This window comes from Mizuhopecten yessoensis, unplaced genomic scaffold (genome assembly GCF_002113885.1).
Source record: "Mizuhopecten yessoensis strain PY_sf001 unplaced genomic scaffold, ASM211388v2 scaffold10275, whole genome shotgun sequence".
NCBI lineage: Eukaryota > Metazoa > Mollusca > Bivalvia > Pectinida > Pectinidae > Mizuhopecten > Mizuhopecten yessoensis.
The window spans coordinates 2,216,789-2,231,802 of NW_018408465.1; the positions used below are offsets into that span (position 1 = coordinate 2,216,789).

Consider the following 15,014-nt stretch of genomic DNA (forward strand, 5'->3'; position numbering starts at 1 on the left):
TGTATTAGTGCAGAACATAAACTTTGTCTGGTTTTTGTAGTTAGACATTTACTTTGTCTGTATAAAAATTTCAGTCTAGAATTTACTTTCCTCACGATGTTTTCTACTATTTCTTCGCCAGACATACAACAATCTATATTAGCTCCAAGATATTTCACAGATTTAGTTGATTTGATGGTATGATTGTTTGCGACAATTTCAAAATGATCAATTTGATTTAATTTTTTTTTCGTTCCAAATAGCATGCTCTCTGTTTTACCTAAATGCAAAGAAAGCTTATTATCAAATAACCACTCTGCACATGATTCAAGTACAGCACCAAGTTTCGTGGAAATTATTTCTGGGCTTTTATGTGCGAAAAGGATAACACTGTCATCAGCATATAATAGTAATTTGCATTCTCCATCAATGCTGATTGCCATATCGTTGACATAGCATAAGAATAAAAGAGGGCCTAAAATACTACCTTGTGGTACCCCACACGTAATAGTAGCTGGGTCCGAGTAGATATCGTTAATTTTGACTGTCTGATGTCTGTTACTCAGATATGATCTAAACCAATTTACAGATGTCACACCCATCATTTTCAACTTGCCACACAGAATTTCATGGTCAACCGTGTCAAAAGCTTTGCGTAGGTCTAGTAGCAACATGCCAGTGTATAGACCTTTACTAGTATTACATTTAATGTGGTCTAGCAAATGTATAAGACAGGTATCAGTGGAGTATGCCTTCCTAAACCCTGATTGATATTCATAAAGCATGTTGTTGTTTTTTTTATCAGAAATGCTTCCATCTGCGAATACACCGTTCGTTCCAATAATTTAGAGACAATGCTCAATATACTTACTGGTCTGTAATTACCAGTATCCAGACTACTTACTACCTTTTTCATAAAGAGGTTTGACGCGGGCAGATTTCATATCATCTGGAACTCTCCCTTCTATAATTGACATGTTAATTAAAAACGTGATAGGAATTTTCAAGACTTCAGCGCCATCTTTCAAAAACTTGGCTGGGATTTCATCCAGTCCTGTACTTTTACTCTGATTTAGTTTACAAAGTTCCTTAAAGATATACTCCTCTGATACATGACGGAGAATAAACTTCTTCTCTCTTGGATTTCTTAATTTGTAAAAATTCGTACAAGACCGACAACTAGCTAGCGTCGTTACCAAAGACTGATTTTTACATGAAAAAATAGTAAGTACATTTACAACACTTGGGGCAGTCTCTCTTAAATATGTTTTCAAGTCCAAAAAAAATCTTTTTAATTTGTCAGATGTTTTCGTTAACGTGCATGACGATCGGAGATATACGTGTGNGGGGGGGGGGAAGACGATCCGAACCCGATAATAAAACAAATTTGGGCACCGATTTGGTAGTTTATATTTTTGTTCAGGATTCAGTCTTCATTGCGATGCATGTGAATTCACCTCATTTCAGCCGATCCCAGCCATCTAACTCAAACAGCATTAACCAGTTTCTTGCAGTTACCGAAAATTAAGTATCACACCTAAGAAACGTCATTTATTTCAATGTTAATCATTGTTACACGCACACATTTGGAGCTGTCCGTATCAGTACTACTCGTGTAACATAAACATACCAAAAATTTCATTTAAACACTTACATTACTTGCAGTGAAATGTTTGAAGATGGCGACTCTGCCTGTACCTTTAAGCAAATTAACGGAAGGCCTGGCCTGATGACGTCACAAATATCGCTGCGTGACGTCATTCAGGCGTTTGTACAACAATGTTTATTTATAGGAATTTCAGTTAAATCTTGTTTTATACTGGTGCTCGTCGGCATTTTGGTACATGTGTAGTTGGACGAATTGTTAACTGAAACCCTTAGTGTGACGCATTTGCCGGCACTAACGTTACATATAAGAATTGTTGAAAAATGTAGACTTATCCTAACCTTTAATTTAACGTTAAGGTTTGTTGAAGAAGGTAGAATTACCTCATCCTTCAATGTTAGTTAGATACACTCACTGATGATAACTGCATATGTATTACTTACATCTGTCACTTGTTACCTATCTATTGTTGTGTTTAAACAAAGACTAATGAAGGCCATAATTAGATAATTCACTGGTCCGCTTACTTCCTGAAGAACAAGTATTTCCAGAAGTATCTAACTTACCTTCCAGGACATGAATATACCTCACGGACTCATCGTCTTGACTTTCAAATCTTGTATTATCTTGAATGACGACCGAACAATAGTATCCTTGTGGATTTTTCAGTCTCTCCATTTTGAAACATTGCCAATATTATTTTAAAAACCTATTGCCACAAGGAGTGACCATTTTTGTCATTTACCATTCGTCAGTTACTTTAACAAATAATTGTTAAGGTTGCATTTAATATCTTTCCTTTGGTGGCGGTGGTGGTGGTGCTGGGGTGTAAGTGTAAAGTATATCTCAAAATGTGGGTTCTCTAAGGAACTCAATTATACTAGGGCAAAATATGAACAAAGGAAAGATTTACATCGAGACCATTGACAAAGTACAAGGATGATAAGACCAGGTGTTCCGGAAGGGTAAGCGTCTTCTGCTTTATTGACGACACCCGCCAAGTAAATCTATGTCTATTGTCACTTCCCCACATAGAGAACTCAGGTATGTATTGACCACACAACCAGAAGGCACACTTAGGAGCATAATAAGAAATATCGATCTTCATATCACACAAAGACATAGCATATTTCCAATAAGATTATGATGGCGACCATAACACTTTTACTCAGTGTGCATCAACATGCATCTTTGGAAGCCTTTTGTTGTAAGTTGTAAGTTAGCTTTCAAGAAAGGGAAAGCAGCTGAAGTCGAAGAGTGAGTTGTGTCCTTGATTTCAAGTTCACGAGAGTATATGCGACCGATATGGGAAAAACACCTTATTGTTGTTTAAAGACAACACAGATAATAATATATAGATATATCTACCATGAATGCAAGTGTCAATATGATACAGACATATTATATTAATCTATCTAATATCTGGTGCATCATTATAAAGCATTTCAAACGACTAGTTAATAAAGTTGCTAGTATCCGTAGTAACACCGAGATCGTTAGAGTTTAATATATTGTATTGTCTATGCGTTCTTCCTCAGATAACGGAGACCATTAGTATTTTGTATAGCTATTGAGAAAGAAATTGTTTCTCAGATTAGAATTAGATAAACAACGAAAAATGTACATGTTTTTCATCGTCCGGAACATGACGATATTTGCATTTTCTGTTGCTTCTGGAAATCTTTTAATTCCAACCGGCTTCAATCTCCAAGTTATGATGGCTTATTCGAAATTTAGCCATTAATCTCCCCAAGTCAAAACTTAATGCCAATATATAAGGTTCACATCTTGTTTTATTTGGCTAACTTTGTTTGAAAACAGTTTTTCATTTTTTATGAACCGCAGAATTGATTGTAGACTTAACTTGTTTCATAAATTGTTCCTTATTATATGAGAGAGTGTGGTTTAAACTATGATAACTCAGGAGTAACGTTTAGGCTTGTTTAACGCTTTGTTCTCGTTGAGTGATTCTTTTACCATTGTACGGGTTTATATTGATATGATAATCGTGATGGTTAAGTAAAGCCGTTTATTTTAAGTGATGTTTTGTCTTTTTGAACGAACGAGGTAAAACAAACGATGAAATTTCGTGTTTTCGGGGCGAAGAGAGAGGAATTAACGAGAATTAAGGAGTACTAAATCTGGTCTTTTTGGGACAAAAAGACGAAACAAAAAGGTGACACAAATCAGCCACCATAACAGTTCTATATATAGAATGTGGCATGTCCCTACAATGTCATTTGTTCTATTTACCCGGTAAAGATTTATAAACGTTGACCCCTGTGACCTTTTAGTATCTCGTGATCATACGGGCTCTTTATTTGCCGACAACGTTGCCCTGCTGTCGTCCACTCGTCAATGTGCTGTCGTCCTGTTTTCGTTGTACCTGTGCTACAGGAGTTAAGACTGTTTATTTGGTGTGTAACGAGTACTAGAGGTAAGTAAACATCCACAGACTAAACACTTACCTTTATGGAAGTCATGAATTGTACTGGAATAGAAATATATAGAAGGCGTGTTTGTGTAAAATATGATAACCTGATGTAACGTTTCGCTAATAGAAACCGAAAGTACATATTAACGCCCATTTGCAATACTATCCCTTCAACCTTATTTCTTATCAGGAAAATTATAAAAGCAGCAAATTTAGTACAGGTTCACATTATCTTTAATATGCAGACTTAATAATCTAGAAAAGTTCACCAGACTTAAAAAACAAAACAACGTGTAGTCACTAACAAATTGATATATACAATCACGAACATACATGTATATTGGTAGTTAGGTGTGATAACCCTCGGCATTGCATCAGAACACTGCTTTTCACATAATAAAATAGACCTAAAGATTTTTAATACTATTATTAATTGTTATCTAATGGCCCACTTTGACGTCGTCACTCTCACTTGTATACATATAAAGTTAGGCCTGAGTGGGGCACTAAGGTCATCATATATAAGAGTTAGGTTGGAGTGAGGTCAGGGTCGCCACTTTCATAAAATATGTTTACAAACATATCTTCTTCCCTTACAAGGATCAGAACTCCAAGGTTGGAGTGCAATTGACTAGGAGGTGGCACTTTAAAGATTATTTTTGTTGTTGTTCTAATTTATAGGTATTATATTAAAACTATGTACATAACGAGGATGCAAAATTAGTAAAGAGACTGGTGGTAACTTTCAAGTGAGGATTTGAAAGAAGGTATATCCTCACTAATTAGGGCCAGTGGCGTTGGTAATGAAAGGTAATGATATCATAGTTTTACTTTCTACACAAACAATGTACGTATTAAACTCGTCGCAATCACACTTAATCATAAATAATATGGATTACATTGATTTAATATTTTTTTCAAACCAACCATAATCTTCATTGAGACTATAGTTTATTTTTAACTTGTTGGTTAGTTTTTGTGATTTGGTAGGGGAGATCGGGGCAAATCGGGGGCAATACGGCATTCGTCAAAATTTTTGAATGTATTCACCATTTGGAAGTCAAAATGCATGGTATTTCAGATTTCTCCGCCTTTCACGACTTTCCATGTGTTGCAATACGAAAGTCAATGCTATGATTTTATGTGTACGATCATGTGAAGGTGTTCGTGTGTTACACGTATGACATCAATAAGTAGCAATTCGATTTACAGGAAGTTCACAAAACTTGAAAGAAGTGAGGTCATGTTTTTTTCTACCCAAAAGTAACACTATCCCTTTAATGATTTAAAGATTGAGTTCCTTACGCCATTTTTTCGTGTGAATGTCCCTCCTAGTCAACAGAACTACTAGAATCCTCAAAGGTGTAAACATTTGCTCAAGAACAAAAATATCAGAGATGACCAGACTCACCCCGGGGCCGAACTCACCCCGGTCTCCCCTATTGAAGTCCTTATTAAATTTATTCTATATTCTTTCCTTCACTTTTGTATTCAACAAAAAAGTACCAAATTCCGACATTGCATTGAATGACTAAGATAGTTTGACAATCGATTTGTAGTTTTATAAGACGTGTTCTTTGTTGGGTACATTTCGGAATTAGCCGTAGTATATAAGCGACACAGACTAAGATTAATGTTAATAAGATGAAAATGGTATCGTGACGTCATTGTGTTACTTCTTGGTCACCGTCTCATATACACAATAGTGTTCAATGGCCATGACTAGCAGTGTAATTCACCGACGTGAACCACACACTAGATCTACTTCCCTGCAAGATGTCACGAACCTTATGAACATATATATGATAGCAATTTACAATCAAGTTGAAATTGAATAAAATATATTCATTGTAGGCCTGTCAGATTAATAAAGCCGTTCCTTTGACGTCATATATCATATCATTGTCGGGTGCGAAAAAAGGTTTTATGATATATCCGATTATCCGAGTTAATTTAAATGTGTTTGTAACATACTCAAAATGGAGAAGAAAACAGGCGGCGATGTCATGACTATTGACTGCAGATAACAGAATTCATTCCTTGGGTCTCTGATAAACGCAGATTTGACACACATAGTTAGATGGTAAAAAATTTTAGTTATAAGTTAGGTTTGACTGTTGCTCCCTTTTCGGTAAAAGTGCATATGTATTATGAGTTTTACAAGTTATAAAATATTTTTAGTAACAATTTGCAATAGTGGTGAAGATATCTAAATTGAAAAATTGAATATCGATTTAGGCGTGCAAGAATGGGTAATGCCTTTCTAATAAAGTAATTATATGACGTCATATATGTATACGTCAAACATTACGTCACCTTATACCACCCTTAGAATAAGCATATTCAATAGACTGATATAGAGGGGCGGTACGTTACATCTAGATGTCGACAAATACATGTTATCGATGACTAAGACTGTGTACACATACTGTATTATTGAATCCTTTGACCGTAAAATATAAAAATTAAGAAAAGAATATTGCCAATATTCTTTGAATATAAAAAGCCTGTGTAAGCTGAATTGCAGTTTTTGACAATATACTCGAAAGGAGCATCAGTTTGCTGGAAGGAACAAAATCTCAATAAGTGTTTTGTGAATCAGTTACTATATACAGTGATGACCCAGAGTCAACCCACACGGAAAATTAATTACAGTTAACAACGAAAATATATAAATTAATAGCTAATACATTGGTCTGATTGGTGTATTTGTGTTCAGATTTATTCATATCGTATCGTGGCAATATAAACCCGTATATGATATCCGTATACTGCACATTGAAAGGACTCGTCGTCTGTTTAATTTTTAATTTTTACTTGAGACCTTTAACATCCGGTGTACGCAGGTTTTTAAAGGACGCCTGCTGTTGTAATCTCATCTGCAACTGTGTGAGTGATATGACTTCTGGCAGTAGCTCGTCAAAGTTATTCATCTACACCATCGATGATGGATAATAGTATATGTCTTAGGAACCTATACATGCTAATAAATTCGTCAACTCTGAATATATCTATCGCACAATTAATATTCCGTTGCAAAATAAAAACAAAGGCTATCTTGTGTTGTTGTTTAAAGTTACGTTTAATCTTACGTGTACACCAGGGCAGACGTAGACACGTAAATTCAGACGTAACGTTATGTTACGACTTTTAGTGAAACTGGTTTCAGACGTAAGTCACGCTTACGTCTACGATTACGTCCACGTGTAGACTAACGACCTTTAGTAAAACTGAGTCCAGTTTTATGCGTATTGGCATATCTGTTAGAATGTAATTTGCAAAGTTAAAACACCAAGCAGATACATAAAAATATGCTTTTGAAAGATATTGCGATACAGCAATATTTCATCTCCATATTGTAGTGCGATACGATATACCCGTGTATTGCGATATATCTGTTTTCCTATATATTGCAACAGCCCTAGTACGTACGACTCCAAGCTTTTGGTGTAGAGGATGGTGGTAATAGAAAGCCAAATATTGATCAGCGTGTGTCGGTTTGCGGTACACTAAGAGTTTGATGATGCTGTTTTCTCTGCGGACGATGAACGTGTCCAAGAACGGTATGGTTCCGTCATTTTTCTCCTCGTAGGTAAATTAAATCAAATTTGTTTTGTCCACTTGGTTCAGGTGATATGGTAGACCCTGCACTGCTTGCTTTTTGACTATTTCTAGGATGTCATCTACATATCGTTTGGGGCCACATTCTATGGGGGCCGATCTTATGGCAGTCTGCTCGAGGTAAATAGATAAAGCTGTGTTTCCTGTTTCCCGACAGACCCAATTTGTCTGTACACATAATTTGCTATGTGTTTTATAAGCTTTGGCTCGTGGTAAGTGTCAGAGCTTTATTTGAAGATAGTAGCTAAGTAGCCGTATATGATTGTGCTTATGATATAGGTTGGGATCTGTAAATTAGTGTGACTGTCTATAGTCTAGGTGTGGGGAGTCCAGTCAGTGTTAGTGCCTCCGGCTGATGCTGACCGCTGGAGTCAAATGAAGCAGGATTTATGGTTAGGTTAACCTAGTCGTAAAGGGGTCGAATTTTAGCAGGATTTCAGCAGCATCAATACTTTTATTGTATCAACATTTTTAATGTAGCAGGATTTTGCTACGGGACAGATAGTAAGGTAGTTGAGCTTGGGGCAAACTGGCTTGGGGTCGAAGAAGGAGAAGAGAGTTGGGTAGGGGAGTTGAGTTTAGGAGTCTTGAGGAAGGAGGTTGAGCTAGGGAGACCGAGTTAAGAGGTATAGATCGCTAGAGGTTAGAGTTAAAGTGAGAATTAGGAGTTAGTAATAATAGTGGACTGGTTTTAGCTGTGGTTTGTACATCTGTGTAGTTTTACAGTTTATTGTTGGGGATAAGTATGGAGTGGAGAGATTGAGTTCACAATGGTGAAGACTTGTATATTTTATGACAGATTAAAAAAAATGTGTAGTAAATATAGTGTAAATATAAATGTACTTATTTTGTTGTTCAATTAATTTGAACTGGTGGCAGTGGAAATTGAGAAGCGAAAGCATCAGTAATACGAAAGAGAATGTAACACTGGTGACCATCAGTGGAGTTACTAAAAACTAGTGTCCAGCTGTAGGGATCATTTAGAAATGCAACACTGGTGGCAGCACTAAATTATGTTGGTTATTCCATAAACATTTAAGGGGGTCAAATAATAATTTACTTCAACGTGTCGTTTGGGCCTGCTCACCACAAAACCTAGAAATGCAGGGAATTTTTATTTGTTTGTTTATTTTACATGAATAAAAAATTCTAGATTTGGTGCCATTTATACTTTATCAAAACAATACCACATTTTTTAACATTTACGGAGGTGATCAGTGTTGTTTTTTTTTAATGTTTTTCTTACCTACCTTCCATAATATTTTTGGAGCCGAAACAGGAAACAAGCATATATTTTTATTTGGCCTAAAAGAAAAATACAATTTCGGCACATCGATGTACAGGTAAAACAATACAAATCGCTCAGTCATAGCTTGACAAAGGTTCCAGTCGGTTTTGAAACGTTGCGACACGTTTAATACGTACATTGTTCGTGTAGAAAGTAAAACCTTGATATCACATAATTTCAAACTGATGAATTTTATTGAAGATGTTAAAAAAAAAAATTATAAAAAAGGGATTCATTACTTCATTAATATCATGTTAATATCATTACTTTTGGATTCAGTTTTCATCTCTTCCTCATGTCTTTTCACTTCCACTTTGTCTTTTGTTACCATCACAGCTGCCACGGGGCTCACCGATAGCGATACACGATGGCGGAGGGAGGAGAATCAGAGAGTGGAATGTCCTCGGATATGATCGCCACTACTGTAAACGCTCGATCTTTAGAATGTCCCATATGTCTCGATAAACTACGGCGTCCAAAGTCCTTACCTTGTCTTCACTCCTTTTGTGAGGAATGTCTAGCAGCCTACATCACCAAGGAAACCGAGGACAAGTCTATAAATGCCTTTCCTTGTCCAATCTGTAGGACAGCCACATCACCTGTAGATCCTACTGCGACCGCCGATGTTTGGGCCGGACAGTTCCCTACCAACAGCCTTATCATGGAACTCTCGGACACAATAACGGAACATTTCTGCCAACCTTGTACAAATAAAGGAAACTCTAAATCACCTGCTGAATTTTGGTGCAATGAGATGACTACATTTTTCTGTTCGGACTGCAAAACAGGTCTCCACGATATGATACATGTCAAATGTGACATCATGACCGTTTCAAATATGAAGGAGTCTTCTGATACAAAATATCCCAGATGCCAAAAACACAAGAAGAAAACCGGTCTTTACTGTGAGGACCACAACACACTTGCCTGTAGTAACTGTATAGCGATAGACCACAGAAAATGCGACATAGTTCTTACAGCAGCAGACTACTGTGATAAACTGAATGGCGGGTCAAAGTTCGGGGAACTAAAAACATGTGTGTCGGAAGGAATTAACAAATTACAGACCTGGATAAAAGATACCAAAAAACATGTGGAAACCTTTACCACCGATAGGGACCAGATCCTCTCCGACCTGGCGGATCTCCGTCAGAAAGTCATTGCAAAGTTTGACGAGATACAAGGGGATTTGATTAAAGACTTAACTGAAGTTTACAACGAACAGAAAACCAAAGCGGAGAAACTTAGTCAGAAATGTGAAAGTATGAAAATGGCTATGACAACTACCCAACAACTGGCAGAAACAACATCTCGGTCAGCAGATCCAACACACACAATAACGGTTTACCTACGAGGTAACGCTGAGGTAGAATCGTGTGGATCTCTTTTACAAGATGTCGAAACATCTTACAAACCCATTAGCATCAGATACGAGTCGACGGATGTTAAAGATTTTAAGTTCGACATAGGCAAGATTGCTGTCGAACAAGTCTCGCTTGATTCAATTCAGCAAAGCAACATGAAACCATTTTCAGAAAGAAGTGCTCAGAAAATTGCCAAAGTGAATGTGCGATCTCCGTCTGACAGGTCTTTATGCGATGTTACCGGAATTTTACTTATTCCAGACGGTCATATAGTTCTTACAGATAATAACAACAAAAAGATCAAGTTATTAACAGACAATGGCGATCTGCTGGACGAATTGTGTCTACCTGACGAACCCAGTGGTCTGTGTCAGGTAACTGATACTACAGTGGCCGTCACCAGACCCGAAGTCAAAACGATATCGTTGGTGGACATCACGTCCTCAAAGCTTTCAATGCGTAGTGATGCATCTATTACTACCGGGAAGCCATGTTATGGTATCATCCATCACGATGGTATTTATACAGTCACCACTGGACGGAAGAAACCTTCCCAGGTGTATAGTGTCACACAGTCAGGACACACGGAGACGCTATATAGGCCGCAGAGATCTCCGCTCTGTCTTGTGTATGATCCTACAGAACGTGATATTGTAGTGACTCTCAATACATCCTCACCAGGAGATGTAGCTGTATGCAGACTTTCAACAGGTGGTAGTTACAAAGCCATTGCTCACAGAGATATCATAAAAGGACCACGGGGCGTGGCTCTTGATAGTGATGGCAATATATACATATGTGGATATAGCTCAAAAAATATTGTACAGATGTCGTGTGATGGGTCCATGGTTAGGGAGCTACTGACTCCATCAGATGGTTTGCCTAATCCGAATTCAATATCAGTTCGTGCGGATAAATTGGTTCTTGCATGTTCATGTAAGGATCATATAACAAGTTATCAGCTCGTCTAGACCAGGACAGGACGAACTAGCAATGTGAAGGCTGTAGGAACGCTCTGACAGTTTATTACATAAATCTGCAATGTGAAGGCTGTAGGAACGCACTGACAGTTTATTACATAAATCAGCAATGTGAAGGCTGTATGAACGCACTGATAGTTTATTACATAAATCAGCAATGTGAAGGCTTTAGAAACGCACTGACAGTTTATTACATAAATCAGCAATGTGAAGGCTGTCGGAACGCACTGATAGTTAATTACATAAATCAACAATGTGAAGGTTGTTGGAACGAACTGATAGTTTATTACATAAATCAGCAATGTGAAGGCTTTAGAAACGCACTGACAGTTTATTACATAAATCAGCAATGTGAAGGCTATAGGAACGCACTTATAGTTTATTACATTAATCAGCAATGTGAAGGCTATAGGAACGCACTGACAGTTTATTACATAAATCAGCAATGTGAAGGCTGTAGGAACTCACTGACAGTTTATTACATAAATGAGCAATGTGAAGGCTGTAGGAACTCACAGATAGTTAATTACATAAATCAACAATGTGAAGGTTGTTGGAACGAACTGATAGTTTATTACATAACTCAGCAATGTGAAGGCTTTAGAAACGCACTGACAGTTTATTACATAACTCAGCAATGTGAAGGCTGTAGGAACGCGCTGACAGTTTATTACATAAATCAGCAATGTGACGGCTATAGGAACGCACTTATAGTTTATTACATTGATCAGCAATGTGAAGGCTATAGGAACGCACTGATAGCTTATTACATAAATCAGCAATGTGAAGGCTATAGTAACGCACTTATAGTTTATTACATTAATCAGCAATGTGAAGGCTGTAGGAACGCGCTGACAGTTTATTACATAAATCAGCAATGTGACGGCTATAGGAACGCACTTATAGTTTATTACATTAGTCAGCAATGTGAAGGCTATAGGAACGCACTGATAGCTTATTACATAAATCAGCAATGTGAAGGTTGTATGAACGCACTGTTAGTTTATTACATAAATCAGCAATATGAAGGCTGTAGAAACGCACTGACAGTTTATTACATAACTCAGCAATGTGAAGGCTTTAGAAACGCACTGATAGTTTATTACCTAAATCAGCAGTGTGAAGGCTGTAGGAACGCACTGATCGCACTGATAGTTTATTACATAAATCAGAAATGTGAAGGCTGAAGGAACAAACTGACAGTTTATTACATAAATCAGCAATGGGAAGGCTGTAGGAACGCACTGATAGTTTGTTACATAAATCAGCAATGTGAAGGTTGTAGGAACGCACTGACAGTTTATTACATCAATCAGCAATGTGAAGGCTGTAGGAACTCACTGACAGTTTATTACATAAATCAGCAATGGGAAGGCTGTAGGAACGCACTGATAGTTAATTACATAAATCAACAATGGGAAGGTTGTAGGAACGAACTGATAGTTTATTACATAAATCAGCAATGGGAAGGCTGTAGGAACGCACTGATAGTTTGTTACATAAATCAGCAATGTGAAGGTTGTATGAACGCACTGTTAGTTTATTACATAAATCAGCAATATGAAGGCTGATTTATGTAATAAACTATCAGTGCGTTCCCGCAGCCTTCACATTGCCGATTTATGTAATAAACTGTCAGTGCGTTTCTACAGCCTTCATATTGCTGATTTATGTAATAAACTATCAGTGCGTTCCCGCAGCCTTCACATTGCCGATTTATGTAATAAACTGTCAGTGCGTTCCTACAGCCTTCCCATTGCTGATTTATGTAATAAACTATCAGGGCGTTCCTATAGCCTTCACATTGCTGATCAATGTAATAAACTATAAGTGCGTTCCTATAGCCTTCACGTTGCTGATTTATGTAATAAACTGTCAGTGCGTTCCTACAGCCTTCACATTGCTGATTTATTACATAAATCAGCAATGTGAAGACTGTAGGAACTCACTGACAGTTTATTACATAAATGAGCAATGTGAAGGCTGTAGGAACTCACAGATAGTTTATTACATTAATCAGCAATGTGAAGGCTATAGGAACGCCCTGATAGTTTATTACATAAATCAGCAATGTGAAGGCTATCGGAACGCACTTATAGTTTATTACATTAACCAGCAATGTGAAGGCTATAGGAACGCACTGATAGCTTATTACATAAATCAGCAATGTGAAGGCTATCGGAACGCACTTATAGTTTATTACATTAACCAGCAATGTGAAGGCTATAGGAACGCACTGATAGCTTATTACATAAATCAGCAATGTGAAGGCTATCGGAACGCACTTATAGTTTATTACATTAGTCAGCAATGTGAAGGCTATAGGAACGCACTGATAGTTTATTACATAAATCAGCAATGTGAAGGTTGTATGAACGCACTGATAGTTTATTACATAAATCAGCAATATGAAGGCTGTAGAAACGCACTGACAGTTTATTACATAAATCGGCAATGTGAAGGCTGCGGGAACGCACTGATAGTTTATTACATAAATCAGCAATGTGAAGGCTGCGGGAACGCACTGATAGTTTATTACATAAATCAGCAATGTGAAGGCTTTAGAAACGCACTGATAGTTTATTACCTAAATCAGCAGTGTGAAGGCTGTAGGAACGCACTGATAGTTTATTACATAAATCAGCAATGTGAAGGCTGCGGGAACGCACTGATAGTTTATTACACAAATCAGCATTGTGAAGGTTGTAGAAACGCACTTATAGTTTATTACATTGTTAATTATCTGTGAATGTAAAGCTACATGTCAACAACAAGAGCGTCACTGAGGCATGACATTGGAAAGATTACATGGCTTTCGTTAATTATTTGTTTGTAATTTGTTGACTTTGAACCAATGTTGCGGAATGGCAGAACATCACTGATGTGACCTTTTTAGAGACAAGATCTAATTTACAATTGGTATAAATGATACTATATGTATTCCATAAAAAGGGGATGGCCGAGGTAATGTATTCTATTCTTGTAAGTTTTAGTTTTCATTTTTTCTTCATGCTAAATACTAAAACGCCATTGTTTGAGGTTTTTTTTTATTCTATGACTCCATAATGGCGTTAGTTCTTCAGCTAGTGATGACGCATTTTGAATTGGTTTTACATTATTGAAAATTCCTGTTTTAAATTGTAAAATAAAGAGACCGATTAAGACGGAACCTGCATACAGAACAGATTATATAAAAAATATTTACATTTAGTAATGATGTTCAAGATTTAAGGTTTATTCCACAGTATCAATAAAGGGAAGCGTTTTGAAGTCGGATTATTTCTTATTTGTGTTTTCATGGTTCACGTTATGAGTGTCTGTATATATGTAATATTAAGCCGACAACCTGGTTGATTTTATAACGTTACTGTTAGTGTCCATTAACGTCTCTATCATGTCAGCTTGTACTTCTAGCTTCTAAAAATGACTATTATGTGATTGATATCTTTGATTTCCCTTTTTATACAAACATTGTATTTTTACATAAAATATGAATATAGTTGGAATTCGGACATAGCGGCTTGGAAGTATTATTTGGACACTTCATGAGTTTATATGGATTACTGTTTGATGTCTCGGGAAGGATTAACGAATTTGTGTATATTGTAAAAAAGTTTACACTAATTGGTCACGTAATAAAATGTCGGAATCGAACGTTGTCGTTGCCATGTAAATCCCTTAAAATTGATGATTATTTTTGCCTATTTTAGTTTTTTTTTTTTTTTTTTTTTTTTTTTTTTTT

General features: G+C 36.7%; 1 protein-coding gene across 2 annotated transcripts; it reads left to right on the forward strand.

The window, feature by feature from the left end:
* The first annotated feature begins 3,911 nt into the window (after nucleotides 1–3,911).
* On the forward strand, nucleotides 3,912–11,287 carry LOC110459994. Of its 2 annotated transcripts, XM_021512673.1 has the most exons (3): nucleotides 3,912–4,022; nucleotides 7,695–7,760; nucleotides 9,265–11,287. In XM_021512673.1, the coding sequence occupies exon 3, from the start codon at nucleotides 9,296–9,298 to the stop codon at nucleotides 11,261–11,263; it is 1,968 nt and encodes a 655-aa protein (XP_021368348.1). In that variant the 5' UTR covers nucleotides 3,912–4,022; nucleotides 7,695–7,760; nucleotides 9,265–9,295; the 3' UTR covers nucleotides 11,264–11,287. The 2 variants fall into 2 exon arrangements, with proteins under 2 accessions (XP_021368348.1, XP_021368347.1); XM_021512672.1 differs by lacking the exon at nucleotides 7,695–7,760.
* The last annotated feature ends 3,727 nt before the right edge of the window (nucleotides 11,288–15,014 follow it).